Source organism: Sorex fumeus, unplaced genomic scaffold (assembly GCF_029834395.1).
Source record: "Sorex fumeus unplaced genomic scaffold, SorFum_2.1 ptg000047l, whole genome shotgun sequence".
Classification (NCBI taxonomy): domain Eukaryota; kingdom Metazoa; phylum Chordata; class Mammalia; order Eulipotyphla; family Soricidae; genus Sorex; species Sorex fumeus.
Window position 1 is genome coordinate 41,621,058 of NW_026606104.1, and position 16,044 is coordinate 41,637,101.

At 43.0% G+C, this 16,044-nt stretch overlaps 1 protein-coding gene across 1 annotated transcript; it reads right to left on the reverse strand.

Annotated features, from left to right (window-relative positions):
• Positions 1 to 4,152: 4,152 nt before the first annotated feature.
• Positions 4,153 to 14,109, reverse strand: SYF2 (SYF2 pre-mRNA splicing factor). Its single transcript, XM_056123086.1, has 7 exons — positions 13,958 to 14,109; positions 13,650 to 13,760; positions 11,452 to 11,577; positions 10,075 to 10,192; positions 8,273 to 8,363; positions 6,958 to 7,056; positions 4,153 to 4,437 (listed from the first exon to the last, which is right to left on the reverse strand). Exons 1-7 carry the CDS (start codon positions 13,982 to 13,984, stop codon positions 4,272 to 4,274), a joined length of 738 nt encoding a protein of 245 aa, XP_055979061.1. The 5' UTR covers positions 13,985 to 14,109; the 3' UTR covers positions 4,153 to 4,271.
• Positions 14,110 to 16,044: the final 1,935 nt, after the last annotated feature.

The window sequence follows — 16,044 nt, forward strand, 5'->3', positions numbered from 1 at the left end:
CACTCAAGAAAACAGCCACTGTGGGACAGGCTACCGTGGACCTCCTTGATTGGATAGTACAATAGGTACAGTGCTTGTCTTGCATATGGCAGACCTGGGTTTGATCCCTGCCATCCCATAAGGTCTCCCTAACCTCCCAGGACTGACTTCTGGAGTGCAGGGCCAGGAGTAAGCCCTGAGTATTGCCAGGTGTGGCCCCAAAACAAACAACAACAACATACCAAAGTAACCCTCCTTGTCCTGAAAACCAGAAACCAATTCTAAAATTACAAGGTTACAAATTTTGGGCCAGAGAGACAACTCTATAGGCTGAGCACATGCTTTCCACATAGGAGTTGCAGGTTTAGTTCCTGGCACTGCTTGGTAACACTGGGGCACCAGGAGTAGCCCCTGAGTACCACCAGGTATGCCCCCACACACACACTAAAAAGAAAAAGAAAAAAAGAAAAAACAGGCTCTCAATCTTTAGTCTTCTCTTAGGGAGGAATGAAAGTACAACAGGTTTGGTGTTTGCTCGGCATGCAGCCAGCTGACACACGTTCAATTCCTGCTATCCCATGTGGTCCCCTGAGCACTGCCAGGCATGATCCCTGAGCACAGAGCCAGGAGTAAGCCTTGAGCACCACCATGTACAGTCTAAATACCACAAAAGCAAAAACGTTTTTAAAATGATTTAGAAGCTGTGCTACTCAGTCTCCACAGATGATGCTAAACAACTAAGGTTCCTGCTTCTTAGGCACATCATGTCTAAACTAAACAGCAGGGGGCTTATTATTTGACATGCTTTTTTTTTTTTTTTTGCATGCAGGAGTCCCCAGGTTTAATCTTCAAAACCACTGAAACACTCCTAAAGGCAAAACAAAAACAGAGGCCAAAGAGATTGTACAGGGGGTAAGGCTTTAATGATTTAACCATTTAACCAACTGGTGGTTGAATTGTTACAAAAAGGACTGAGGAAACAGACTTTTGATCTTAAAAACAGAGGTCTGAAAGTATCACTGATCAGAAACTGGATTTTTACTCTATCTTCAACCAGGTATGTGGCCTAGGAGAACAAAAAGTGAATCCTGTATAAATGCTTACTTCTGCAGAGACCCCCTAGTTGAGTGTTGGGCAGATGAGATCCAGGTACTGGTACCTGAATTCTGGGTTCCCCAGAAAAGGGATTTAAAAAGCACAGAAATGCACTGTCTTTTCACAGAGGAGAGGGGAGGGGATAGAGGAGGGAGGGGAAAGGAGAGGAGGGCAGAGTAGTCTCTCCTGGGATTGGAGAAACAGTACAATGGGTAGGACTCTTGCTTTACAAGCAACTGACCTAGGTTCAATTCCTGGTACCACAGGTCCCCTGAGCACAGAGTCAGGAGTCAAGTCTGAGCACTATAGGAAGGAAGGAAGGAAGGAAGGAAGGAAGGAAGGAAGGAAGGAAGGAAGGAGGGAAGGAGTGAGGGAGGGAATGGGGAGGGAGGGAAGGGGGAGGGAAGGAGGGAGGGGGGAGGGAAGGGGGGAGGGAGGGAGGAAGGGAGGGAGTAAGGAAGGGAGGGTTATTTGGTCACCAAAAGAGTGGAATGGGGTGAAAGGGAAGGGGGTCAATTATAGGAAAGGCACTAGAACTTTGGTGGTGGGTTCAATAAGTCTTCTATACATACAAAATGTGAAACCACTTTCAAAAATTCATACAGTATTATAAACCAGAAGTAAATAGTTTCTTTTTAAAGTTCAATGTGAATTTTTATCTTTTTCTGTTGTTTTTGGGTGCTCAGGGGCTACTCCTGGCTCAACACTCAGGAATTACTCCTGCTCAAGGGGACCATATGGGTTGGCTGCGTGCAAGGAAAACACAACTTACCTGCCATACTATCGCTCTGGTTCCTCAGTGAAATATTTCTTCCTAACATTTTTGTCATATGGGGTATCATTTTAATAACTGCTTTGCCTTGTAATTTAAACATCCAGATAAGGTCCTGGTGAGTGTAGATTGATTTTTATTAGAGTCCAACTTTCCTGTATCTCTAATTGGATACTGGAAATCATTAGGACATTCCTGGAGATATGTTTTCTAGTTACTCTTGATCTTTGTTCTGAGATGCAGTTAAATTATTTGGAAGTTTTATTCTTTCAGGCCTACCTTCTAAGATTTAGTAGGCAAGACCCAGGTGGTGTTTAGGGCTAATGATTCTCTGACGAGGAAAAAGTAAATCTCATAGGTATTCTGACCCATGAATTATAGTCTTTTCCCTTTCAACTGATGGGAAAACACTATCCTGGTTGTGCTGGAGTGCCAGGTACCGATCCCTCTAAGACTTTCGGGAGAAAGGTTCAGGTCATTTTCTCTGATTGGCAGTCTGCCTCATACCTAGGGGCCCAGAGGCCCTCTGCACACTTTCAGACTTCATGTGTGGTCCTGTCTAGGACAGTGACCTCTCACCAACACAGTCTTCCCAAGACTATCTCAGCAATATCTCAGACAAAAGTCTGCTGCAGTCTCTCCATGCACCACGGCCCAGTTCTCTAAAGACTCTAAGTTGATGCAATCATACGAACTTCACTGCATAATGGTCACGGTCTTTTCTGTCCTCAAACTGCTTTATAACTTTTCACTGTATAATCACCACATGATATATTATACACTGTATAATTTCCATTCACTGATGCACTTGAAAGATAAACAAAGATGGAACATATTCAACAGAATCATAAAGGATGTACACTTGTCTTCTGCAGTGCACATTCTTCGTCAGTATCTGTAAACAAAAGACCACTTGCAACAGTGGTGAACACCAACTAATGCCCACTGAAAATATTAAGCAACCATCCTTGGAACTGTTATGCAGTGAATACGTAATTAAGAATTAGGACTTTGGGACCAGAGAGAGAGAGAGAGTTCAATGGGCTAAGTGCATGCTTTGCATGCAGGAGGTCCAGGTTCAATCACCAGCATAGCACGGTCCCCCAGCACTGAGATGAGAGTAGCCTCTGAGCACTGCCATGTGTGACCCAAACCTCCAAAATTTAAACAAGAATTAAAACCTTAATTAAAACACAAAACAGTCATCAAAAGATTCATACAGATGGACTTTCATATACACTAATTCCTAATTAGGTATTTAGAATTTTTAATTAACATGTAGGAAAACTGTAACAAAATTTCTCTCTGGAATTTTATTAAAACTGCATCTGGCACAATAATACAGTGATCCTTATTTTTCTTCTTCTCAGATACACAGATGACAAAACTATACATTCAGTATTTTCAGCAAAACAAAGGCATCATGGAGAAAAAAAGAAGTGTACAGAAAGAAAGATGAAACAAAATTCAACATGAAGGACCTGGAAGATGGCTCAGTGCTTGAAAGCACACATCTGGACTTGCCTGGCAGGTTGAGATCCTGAGTTCAAACCCCAGGGTCAGCACTCACTGAAGTGGTGATCACAGTAGCCCAGCTGTTAGTGACTTAGAAAATTACCCAGAGCAAGCAGGTCTTGAGCTCAATGCTGGGTACGATGCATATGTTGATGTACCCTGAGTGTCCCACAGTCTGAGGTCCCCGTGAGAGGAAGAAACACCAAAAAAAAAAAAAAAAAAACCCCAAAAAAAACCCTAAACCTGAACACTAATTATGACTGAAGTTAGGTAATGGATACATAGAATTCATTGTATTATTCCATCTTTTTTTGAATGTTTAAAATTTTCCCATAATAAAAAATATGTTGTGTACATACAAATGCATTTATACATTTGTTTAGTCGGGAGTCTAGTCCAAAGGATATTTGTTTCTTAAAAGAGGAACTGATAATGGGCAATGTCACAGCAGAATCACTGCTACTTCCTGAACCTGGTCAGAAGCAGCTTCAGGAGGGACCTGCATCAGCCCTCCCAGTCTCATCCTCCTTCCTTCACTTCTGAGCTGGGAAGCTACAGCTTCACAGTTGTGAACCTAGCTCGAGATTCATTACAAAGTGACAATGACTGTAATTATGTACACTGCCAGCAATTCTGAGCCCAAAATGTTTCAAGGATTAAAGGCATACACATTTAAAATACATAGAAAAATAATATAATTAGAGTTTATACAAAATTGGTTTTTACAAAACAAGTACACTATTAAGAAACATATCCAGCCAAGCATAAAAACTGGAAATATACTTGTAGCATATGATTATGAAAAAAACATTTATTTCTAAATGTGTACTGGGAGCCAGGATTAACTTTGAATCTGCTAGTAGAAACTTTTACCCCATTCTCAAGCTTCTGAAAATAGTAGCAAAAGGGATTAAACAGCTGTTCCTCTTTCCAAGTTTTGTTTAATTTCGGCTGTATATTTCCCATAGAATCTTTCTGCCTTCTTGTTGAATTTCGCATTCCTCTCATTAATGTAGTCAATATCTGCATCATCATTATAAGGACGTCTCCGGCTGTATTTGTCTCGTTTTTCAATTCTGGGAGAAAAATAAAACAATTTACAAAATCTAACTTTTTTTTTAACTTAACAAAACATAGCCACAGAAACAGCAACAAAATCAGCACACTCTGGAAAATAAAAATGGAGTAGAGGAAAACCTACTTTTCATCAAGTTAAAGCTACACAACCCTGGATACAAACCAGGAAATTCAATGAACACAAACATCTTCAGAATGCTTGCAGAGACTGAGGATATGACTCAGCAGGAGAATACAGTAGGCCTTGCATATACAAGGCTCTGAGTTCAATCCCCAGCACAATACCCTCATCACTGACAGCAACCCCAAGCACCGCGACAAATACGCAAACCACAAAACAATGTACATACATTAAAAATAGGGCTGGAGTGACAGTACATCAGCAAGGGCATTTGCCTTGCATGCAGATGACCTGGATTCAATCTTGGCAGCACATATTGTCCCCCAAACCTTGCCAGAAGTGATCCCTGAACCCAGAGCCAGGAGTAAGCCCTAAGCATCTCCTGATGTGGCCCAAAAGCAACAAATGTCTGGTTTTTTTTTTAACTTTTAAATAATAAGAGGGCCAAAGCAATAGTATAACAGGTAAGGTGCTTGCCTAGCACATGGCTGAACTGGGTTCAATCCCTAGCACCACAAAGGATCCCCTGAGCCCACCAGGAGGGATCCAGGGGCACAGAACCAGGAGTAACACCTGAGTACAGCTGGTTGTGGGAGCAGAATAAAAGGTGAGATAAGAGAAGGTTGGGAAGACAATTTAAAGGGCTGTTGGGCATACTTTACATGTGGGTAGTATTCCAGGGTGCACTCCATGGTCCCACCAAGAACACCCAAGCAAACACCAAGAGTAGCCCTAAGCACTGCAAGATAAGGCCCACTCCCCACCCCAAATATAAATAAAGAAATAAAAGAACAAAGATATATTGCTAGAATCTAAACACATGAAATACTAATGATAACTAATAGGTACAGCTAATATGAATAAGTTATGCCCTATATGCTAATTTTTATATGCATTGACTCCTAAAATATAAATTCATTCTATGCTGCCTAATATTGACCATAATAAATATTAAGAACCACAAACACTGTGGGAAGAAAGAGCACTCAATGAGCTGAGCACAAGCTTTGCATACAGAGGGACTGGATTTGATCCCTGGCACTACATGGTCCCCCAGCACTGCCAGTAGTAACACCTAAGCACAGAGCCAGGACTAGCCCCTGAACACTGCTGGTTGTGGCCCAGGCCCTCCCGTTGATCGTCGATTTGCTCGAGCGGGCCCAGTAACGTCTCCATTGGAGACTTTGTTGTTACTGTGTCTGGCATATCGAATCGAATACTCTCGGTAGCTTGCCAGGCTCTCCGAGAGGGGCGGAGGAATCGAACTCGGGTCGGCCATGTTGGCTGCGTGCAAGGCAGACGCCCTACCCGCTGTGCTATCGCTCCAGCCCAGAAACAAAAAAAAATAAACAACCAAAAATGTAATAGCGGTATGTTTAGTAGAACATTCTTCTTCTAATCAATTAGCATACAACTTTCCCAGCTTCACTTATAACAATTCAATGTAATCAACATTTGCTAGCACCAAAACCACTCTACAGGGGGCAGGAGCAATAATATAGTGGTAGGGTACTAGCCTTGCATGCGGCTGACCCAGGTTCAATCCCAAGCTGCCAGGAAGTGATCCCTGAGCACAGTCAGGAGTAAACTTTGAGCACCGCCAGGTGTGGCCCCCCAATAAACAAAAAACAGGTTTAATCTTCAAGTCCATGTTCTCCCTTAAATAAGTATCTTACTTGCTTGTCTTGATGTTTCTTTGCTTGCCAATTTCCACTTTGGAGAAGCCTGTGTTCACTCTCTAACATTACATCTCCCTCTCTCTCCCCTCATATCTTTCTAAATGAATCTCAATAAAACATCTTGTTTCACAAAAAAAAAAACCCACTGAAATAAACAAACCCACTATAAATGCTGGGTCAGAAATGAGAAGTATAATTTTCTGTCTTTTCAATTTGTTCTAAGCACAATCAGTAAGCATTTAAAATTTCCGTGCCAGAGAGATAGCACAGCAAATAAGATACTTGCTTACATGTGGCTGCCCCAGTTCAATCCCAGCCATCCCCTAAGTTCCCCGACTCCTCCAGGAGTGAAGTCTGAGTGCAGAGCAGGAAGAAGTTCTGAGCACTGCCAGGTGCCAAAAACAACAAAAAAATTTCAAGCTACTATACTAAATACTCGAGGCGCTCCTGTCCCCCTCTCATGATGAAGAGATAAGCACAGCTGGTAGGGCCTTGCACCGGTCATCCCGGGTTCAATTCCACCGCCCCTCTCGGAGAGTCCGGCAAGCAACCAGAGTATCCCACCAGCACAGCAAAGTCTGGTAAGCTACCCGTGATGTATCCGATATGCCAAAAACAGTTACAAGTCTCACATTGGAGATGTTACTGGTGCCCACTCAAGCAAATCGATGAACAACAGGAAGACAGTGCTACTTAAGCATAGGATACTAAGTACATACTGTTTCTCCAGATCTATGACCATCCTGTCGATTTCTTCTGAGGAAGGCACGTGTGTTCCATGAAGAAGACTGTTAGATGTTGGGAAAAACTCTTCTCCACTGCAAAGACAGCAAAATAGACTTAGAATACACTATAAAAAGGCCACTTTCTCAAACTTTGAACTGAACTACCATTTATAATGTGCATACTTAATTTTACTGCAAAATCCTATCTTTTAAAAAAAAAATACAGAATTGGGTGGGCAGGGGGGTTGGGGGATGGGAGGGATACTGGGAGCACTGGAGGTGGAGAATGGGCACTGGTGGAGAGATGGGTACTCAATTATTGTATAACTGAAACCCAAGCACAAAAAATTATAAGTCTACAACTGTACCTCATGGTGTTTCACTAATAAAAATTTTTTAAAAAAATAAAGAATTGGAAGGAACCTAGAAATCACTTCTGACATCTTCATTCTAGAAATAGAACCAAAGGTCAGAGGATTTGAACTTCTGAGGCCAGACAGATAGTACATCAGGTAGGGAGCTTGCCTTACAAACTGGTTTAATCCCAGGTACTGCATATGGTCCCCTGAGCACTGCTGGGTATGGTCAAACAACAAAACAAAACCAGAACTTGAACTTCTATGTTCATCCAGAAAAACAAAAACAAGGGGTCAGAAGCCACTGTATTGGGACACAACTGTATCTGTTTGTTTGTATATCCTCCATGGTTGCTTTCACATCTGAATAGCAAAGCTGAGTAGTGACAAAGACTACTTGAGCCTATAAAATCTAAAACTAGTAAGTGGTCCTTTGCTAAAAAAAACTAAAAACAAAAATCATGGGGCTGAGAGATAGTACAACTGGTAGGGTACTTGCCTTGCACACGGCTGATCTGAGTTTTATTCCCAGAACCCTGTATGATCCCCTAAGCATTGTCAGGAGTGATTCCTGAATGCAAAGCTAGGAGTAAATCCTGAGCATACCAGGTGTGGCCCACCCAACACCACCACCACCACCAACTCTCCACCAAAAAAAAAAAAAGTTCACTCATTTCAACACATTCTGCTTCCTAAAATAACTAAATGACTATGATGGTTTTTGTTAACTATCTTAGAAAGCTCAGCTAGAAAAAGAACCAGATGTCTAGTTTGCCTGTGTGGAGTGACAAATGTATCATATTGTCAAGAACCAGACGATTCTTTAACAGATGTTGACAATGCCTAAGTGTGCCTATTTTTATGTAGGTATGTATGTATGTGTATACAGACACACAAATACATGTTATCACATCAAAATGAAAAAAGGGTCTGCATCAATCTTGACAACTTACTGTTTTTCTCTCAGTCTCTCATATGCTTCCATGTCAGGTTTGATCTGTCTGGTCAACCGATGATACTGGCGTAACTGGGCAGCAGCATAATCTAAAAGAGAGAAAAAGAGAGAGAATCAGGTAACATGTCCTTGCTAATTGTCCTGAAAAAAGTTTAAATTAGTAACATATGCACGGAGAGCCCGGCAAGCTACCGAGAATATCCTGCCCGCAAAGGCAGAGCTCGGCAAGCTCCCCATGGCATATTCAATACGCCAAAACCAGTATTTATAACAGGTATCATTCCCCTGACCCTGAAAGAGCCTCCAATCATTGGGAAAGATGAGTAAGAAGAGGCTGCTAAAATCTCAGGGCTGGGGCGAATAGAGACATTACTGGCGCCTGCTCAAATAAATCGATGAACAATGGGATGACAGTGATACAGTGAACATATGCACAAAACACTAATCATAACCTCTACTGTGAAGACGCTGATAATAAAAGCTTTAATACTGCCACAAAGCATACAAGAATCCAACCCACAGTCTTTTTTACTTCTGTCTAAGACACACATGTGTATTTTTCTTGGGTTTTAACTCTCTAACAAAAACATTACGTGGGGACCAGAGAGATGATTCAGGGGTTAAGCACAAACCTCATATGCAGTCAACCCTAGTTTGATCCCTGACACCACATGATCCCCTCAGCATGACTGTGACCCTGGAAGCCCCCAAGCACCACAGTGCTCAGCAGCACTGCATCCTTCAACCCTCCCACTGAACTGCCAGCCCGATTGGCAGAATATCTGGGAATGGCTCCCAGGTCCCCTGAGCACCACTTGGAAGGACCCCAAAAGAAGTTACATGAAAAGTTACTGTACTTTCTGCTGGTAGGACTGCCGACTGGTTCAGCCCTTTTGGAAAACAGTATGGACGATTCTCAAAAAATTAGAAACTGAGCTTCCATTTGACCCAGCAATACCACTCCTGGGAATATACCCCAGAGAGGCAAAAAAGTATAGTCAAAGTGACATCTGCACTTGTTTGTTTATTGCAGCACTGTTTACAATAGCCAGAATCTGGAAAAAACCTGAGTGCCCGAGAAGAGATGACTGGTTAAAGAAACTTTGGTACATCTACACAATGGAGTAGTATGTAGCTATTAGAAAAGATGAAGTCATAAAATTTACATACAAGTGGTACTACATGGAAAGTACTATGCTAAGGGAAATGAGTGAGAAAGAAAGGGACAGATATAGAAAGACTGCATTCATCTGGGGAACATAAAGTAACAAAATAGGAGACTAACACCCAAGAATAGCCAAGATAACTACCAGGAGGTTTACTCCATGGCTTGGAGGCCAGCCACACACTCCAGGGGTAAAGGCAGCTCAGATAGAGAAGGGAGCACCAAATAAAGAGTGTTGGGATGATCCTCCCAGGGTGGGAGAAGCACGCTGAAAGTAGACTATAGACTGAACATGATTGCCACTCAATGCCTCTTTTGAAAACCACAGCACCCAAAAAAAGAGAACAAAAGGGAATGCCCTGCCACAGAGGCAGGGTGGGATGGGGGAAATGGGGGGTGGGAGGGATACTGGGATCAGTGGTGGTGGAAAATGGGCACTGGTGGAGGGATAGGTACTTGATCATTGTATAATTGAAACCCAAGTACAAAAATTTGTAAGTCTACAACTGTACCTCATGGTGTTTCACTAATAAAAATTTAAAAAAAAAAAAGTTACTGTACTTTCTTAAAGTGAGAAACACTGAAAGAAATGCTAATTCTAACATGCATGGCAATAAAATAAAGATCAACCTGACCTGAAAATCCCAGATCAGGGTTTTTCCTCTTCTTTTTCTTCTCCCATCTCTCTGCATCCTCTGCACTGATTTCTAGCAATTTCACTTTCTCGTAGTCTTCTCCTCTTGCTGCACATTCCTAAAAGCAAGATATAGAGCTGATAACTGCAATTATGATACAATTATTTTATCCATTTTAATTTTAGAATTCAACAATTCTGTCAACCAACACCTTTTAAAATCTTAGGGAATGAAGATGTGCATCAAGTAGCCAAGAACATGCCTTGTATGTGTGACGCCCTAGATTCTGCCCGGTACTGCAGGGCCTCCCCACACCCACTCACAGCACTGTCAGGTATGGCCCCACAAGAAATTTAAAGGGGAGGCTAGAGAGAGAGCTCAACAAACAAAAGTACACGCTAAGCATGCAGGACACCAGTTTGGAACCCTGGTATGGTATGGTCCCCCGAGCACTGAGCCAAGAGCAGACCCTGCACACCACCACGTGTGCCCCCCACCCCCAAAAACACACACACAAAAAGGATACAGAAAAGAGAATGGTGAACTGGAGCTATAGCTTAAGGGTTTGCACATATGCCTGGCATGGGTTAATCCCCATAGCTCAATCCCCAATACCAATGTAGCAGCACTACATTGCTGACTCCGAGCACTGACAGATCAGGCCTGCTAAGCCAGGCTGGGTATCACTGGAGAGGCTCCTAGGCTCTCTGAGCACTGCATGGGAGCTACTCACTAAAATAAGACTAATATTGGAAGGGAATTTGGGACTATGCACTGGTATTACTAAGACTATAATAATATGGGGCTGGAACAATTCTTTTCCTTGCACATGGAGACCTGGGTATAATCCCCAGCATCCTATATGGTCCCCTGAGCATCACCAGCAGTAATTCCTGAGTGCAAAACCAGGAGTAACCCCTGAGCACCGCCGGATGTAACCCAAAAAGTAAAAAAAAAAAATTTTTAAAGTGCAGCAATTTAAAAAACAGTATTCATCCAATGTTAATCGGGTGTCAGACCCTTCTCATATTTCGCATGTGGGTCAGAGACGTAGTACATGACCTACATGAAGCTGGGCCTGATTCAATCCCCAGGTCCCCAAGCACCCCCAGGTGCAGAATAATCCCAACCCCCACCACCCCCAAAATACATTTTTTAAAGATTTTTAAATACTTCATGTACATTAATTCATCTAATTCATTATTCCTCTACTATTATCAGAGTCTCCATTTTACAACTGAAAGAATAGCACAAAAGTTAAAGAACCCATCCAGAGTGCTATAGCTCGAGAGCCACTCTAAAAAACCAACATGTCCTACTGGCTCGACACAGAGAATGACTGATTAAACCACTTGTTAAGATAGTAGAGTTCCCAACCTTTTTCTTTTCTTCTTCCTGTAGTTCCCATTCCAAACGAGCTTTTTTGGCCTCCCAATTTGCAGGTAATTTAAGTCTTTTATCTTCTTCCACAACTTCCTGGTGGTTTAATTTACGAGCTTCATTCTAAAACCATAATACAAAAACTTTGTCAGTTGAAACATGAAAATTAATCCAGAGACTGTGTCTTCTTTGAGAATCAGTTAAGTCGTATAAGGAAAAGAATACTTTTTTTTTTTTAAAGAAAACCATTTTTTTCCAAAAAGAGACCACCACCGAAAGATTCTAAGTCAGGGAAGAGCTGAATTAGGCCCTTATGTCTTAAATACCTGAGAAAAATGTGTGACATGCACTAGCTGGCAATTCCAAAAGCCGAACTAAGGTCAACTTTGCATCAGTTTAGCTGTGTAGTCAATTTGCAGAGGTTCCTTAGTGTTGGGTCAGAGTAAGGTTTTGAAAAGTGAGGAAGGGATAGTATAGTGATATTTAAGAGGTTTCAGATGACACAAAAATATTAAGTCACATTTGAGAAACATACTCTTCTTTACTCCTAATTGCTTTGGGGGGCAGAGGGAGTGGGGAATATTAATGCAAGGCTGAAGGCTTTGAGAGGAGGGAGGATGGAGACAGGGGAAGAGGGTCTGCACCTGGCGATGCTACGGGGAATACACCTGGTCCCTGGAAGGAACCAAGCGCCTTATCCCAGGTGCTCTTTCTGGCCACTTGGGCTTTGATACCTATTCTCCCCCACAACTCAACCTCAATATCTATCCTAATCTAATCTTCAAACATTAATACTTTAAGTTGTGACAAATAAAAGGTTTTTTTTAATTGCAAAATCTCAATAAAGAGTTTAAGTGCATGATGGGGCCAGAGTTATAGTACAGCAGGAAACATGCCTTACAAGCAACTGAGGCAAATTTGAGCTCCTGAGCACCACCAGGTGTACACCCTGATCATAGCCAGATGTTGCCCCAAAACCAAAATAATAAATATATAAAAGTTAAAAACTGAGGCCGGAGGGATAGCACCGTAGGTAGGGTATTTGACTTGCACACGGCCACCCAGGTTTGATCCTTGGCATCCCATATAGTCCTGCAGAGAACTGCCAAGAGTATTTCCTGGGCGCAGAACTAGGAGTAACCCCTGAACATCAGTAGGTGTAACCCAAAACGCTAAAATAAATAAATTTAAAACTTCTCATTTTTAAATAAATGAACTACGTGAATCAAAATGAGTCATTTCATTTCATTTTCATTTCATCATCCTGTTATTCGTCGATTGCCTCGAGCAGGCCCCAGTAACGTCTCTTTCATCCTAACCCTGAGATTATATTCAAGGCTATTTAGGAGAATGAGACCCATCATTGTTACTGGTATTTGGCATATTTGGTACGCCACGGGGAGTTTGCCAGACTCTGCCCTGTGGGCAGGCTACATTCGATAGCCTGCAAGTTTGTCCAAAGTAGGAAAGTTTGTCCAAAGTAGGAACAAAATGAGTCAACAAAAAAAAAAAAATCATCTTAAGGATAACTTAACTGGGTATCTCTTAGGCCACAGGCTGTTAGGGAGTTCTCATATTAAACTTTTTCTGGACAAGAAGAGTTCCTTGACTCAAATACTAGCCCACATACACTCTCAATTCTGGGAATGTGCTCCATTTGAAGGCACCGTAATCGAAGTTGTGTTTGTGACACCAAAGGAGAGTACAAATCGTGAACAATATTCCAGAATATGAGTCTGTGCCAGTAACCTGTCTGGCAGAATCGAGGAAGCAAAACTGCTCTCACCTAGGCCCTGTTGGCGAGCAAGGGCATTTTACGCTTGGTTATTCAAGTGGGAGGAGGAGGTGCTCCTGGATCACCTCTGATGGTGTTCAGGGGCCCATATTCGGTGGCGGGGACGGGACGCGGGTGGGCCGCCACTCGCTGTACTCTCTCTCTAGCCTATGTATTTTTTAACTGGGTTGGTGGCAACACCCGGTGAGACTCAGGTGCGACTCCTGGATCTATGCCTGGGGGTCACTCCTGAAGCATCTGGGGAACCAGGCGGTCTCGGCCTTCCACATGCAAAACAAGTGCTCGGCCTGCGGGGCCCTCTCTGGAACCCATGAACTATTTCATTTAGCCTGAATTCTCGACGACGCCCTCGGGCTCGCCAGGTGCAGATCTGTCGCAGCGGAGACTCGGCGCTACTCACCCGCTTCAGGTGCAGCTCCCGGAATTTGCGCAGCCTCTGCTCGCGCTTCTGGGCGGCCAGTTCCTCGGCCGTCGCGAGCGGCGGCTGCTCCTCCACCGCGTCCAGCCGCACCTGCCGCGAGAAGGACGGCGCTGGGGTTGGGTCGGCTCGGCTTTTCCCGGTGACGGCCTAGGCCGACGTCCCGGGGCCTCTGCCCGCAGTGCCGGCGCCTCCGGCCCGGCAACCCAGGAAGAGCCTCCACCTCTAACCCCATCCCTCTATGGGGCCCAGCCCCACAAAAATCCCCACAAAGAGCCAGGAGCACGTACCTCCTCAGACAGAGTCTCAGCCGCCATCACGATCCTTCTTCCCACTTCCGTCAACAACCCCAAGCATTTCCGAGGTTTACCGGAGTGGCAACTACCCGTAAGCCCCGCCCCTTTCGGACGGCCTCTGGAATTGGAACCAATCCCTGCCCCCTTTAGTAATAAGCTGTTTTTAATTGGGCAGGGCTCTGCGCAGCCGCAAAAGCGGACTACCGACGGGAGTTAGCGGCTGGGTTTCATTGGTTGTGTGTCCAAAGGTGACAGTCTATCGAGTGTCTCCTGTTTGCCAGAATGCCGACATAATGCTTCAGTATTTGGCCTGGAATTTCTCAAAGGTTGGCGGCTTGGTTAAAAGAACAGTCATCTCAGACTTGCTCTTCAAGACCGTGTTCTCCCTTGAAGCTATTTCTTTGCTTGTTTTTTTTAACTCGGGTGAAGCCTGTTCTCTCTTGAATACTGACGCCCTATTTCTCTCCCTCACATCTTTCTAAGTAAAATGTTCAGTAAAAACTATCTTGCATGACGAAAAAGAAGAAGCATCACAGCAGAACCAGGTCAGGTTTCACCTTTTATGGTGTGGCCTCAGAAGTAACATAGTGTTACTATGTTCTTTTATGAAGATCAAGGACAAAGGATATAGCCCATACCTCTCCATGGAGGAGTGTCATTGTCACATGGTAAGAACGCATATAAATCATAAGATCTTCAACTATACTGGAAGATTCAATTGACCGCACAACTTGTTATTAAATCAATGTAAATATAACTTGGACTTGATAGTACTTATTCTTTTATCTTGGGGAGGAGAGGTTTGGGCCACACTTGACAGTGCTCAAACGCTATTTCTGGAGGTTTAGGGCACCATAAGGGATTCTGGAAATTCAAATCAGGGTTTGTGAGATACAAGGTTAAGTACCTAAAGTTTAAGCTCTGTACAATCTCTCCGACCTTCGCATTTTAAAAAAACGTTGCCCCCTGAAAAGAATTTTTTGTTTGCTCCTTCAGGGGCTAGAACGATAGCACAGCGGGTAGGGCATTTGCCTTCCTCGCAGCCATGCGGGGTTTAATTCCTCCACCCCTCTTAGAGAGCCCAGCATCCCGCCTACTACCCTGCCATATTTGATATGCCAAAAACAGTAACAAGTTTTACAATGGAGACATTACTGATGCCCGCTGGAGCAAACTGATGAACAACGGGAGGACAGTGCTGCTGTGCGACAGTGCTTGCTCCTTAAGAATATCCAAGATATCACAAAGATCAACAATAAAAAAATCCAAAACCACATTGAAAACCTGGGAGAGATGAACAATATGTCTTCTTCCTCAAAGGAGAAATATAGATGGCCAGTCAGCATATTTTTAAAAAGTGCTCATTGTCACTCATGATTACAGAAATGTAAATCAAAATGTGAGGATGGCATATATAAAAATAATGTACCATTGGTGGGGTTGAGAAAGAAACCCTCATTCACTCATGTTGGGAATGTCAACCTCAGTGGAAAACAATATGGATATTTCTCAAAAAGAAAAAAAACTTCCATACAATTCAACAGTATTGTTGCAGGTGGGGATGCAGGGGGAGCTTAGTAATGTACTTTTTTAAGAAATAATAAAATTTAAGAAGAGATTGCCTCACCCGTAAGTAGCTAGATATAAAGACCACACCTTCCCCAACCCCTTTTAAAGAAACGACAATTTTTATTGAATGAAACAGATGTGAGTGATAAAAGAGAAAAAGAGGAAGTACAAATTAAAGAACTTGGGCTTCTCCAAGTGGAAAATTCAAGTGAGCAAAGGTAATAGAGACAAGCAAATGAGATATGTGTTTGAGGGGCAACATGAACTTGAAGAACCACCACATCCCTTTGAAATACAAAACCCTGAGCTTTTTGGAAAAGAGAAAATGAAGCACCACACAGATGCAGAAATCCAAGGCCCTAGTTGTAGAAAGGTTGGACCCCTCAGAAGAAAAGCTACTGAAGAAAGAAGAATTGATGAGATAATGAAAAGATTATCAACAGTGCAAGGGATGCGATTATGAAGGGAAAAAAATTAACTGTTCAAGACTTTCCAGTGACAGTGCCCAGATT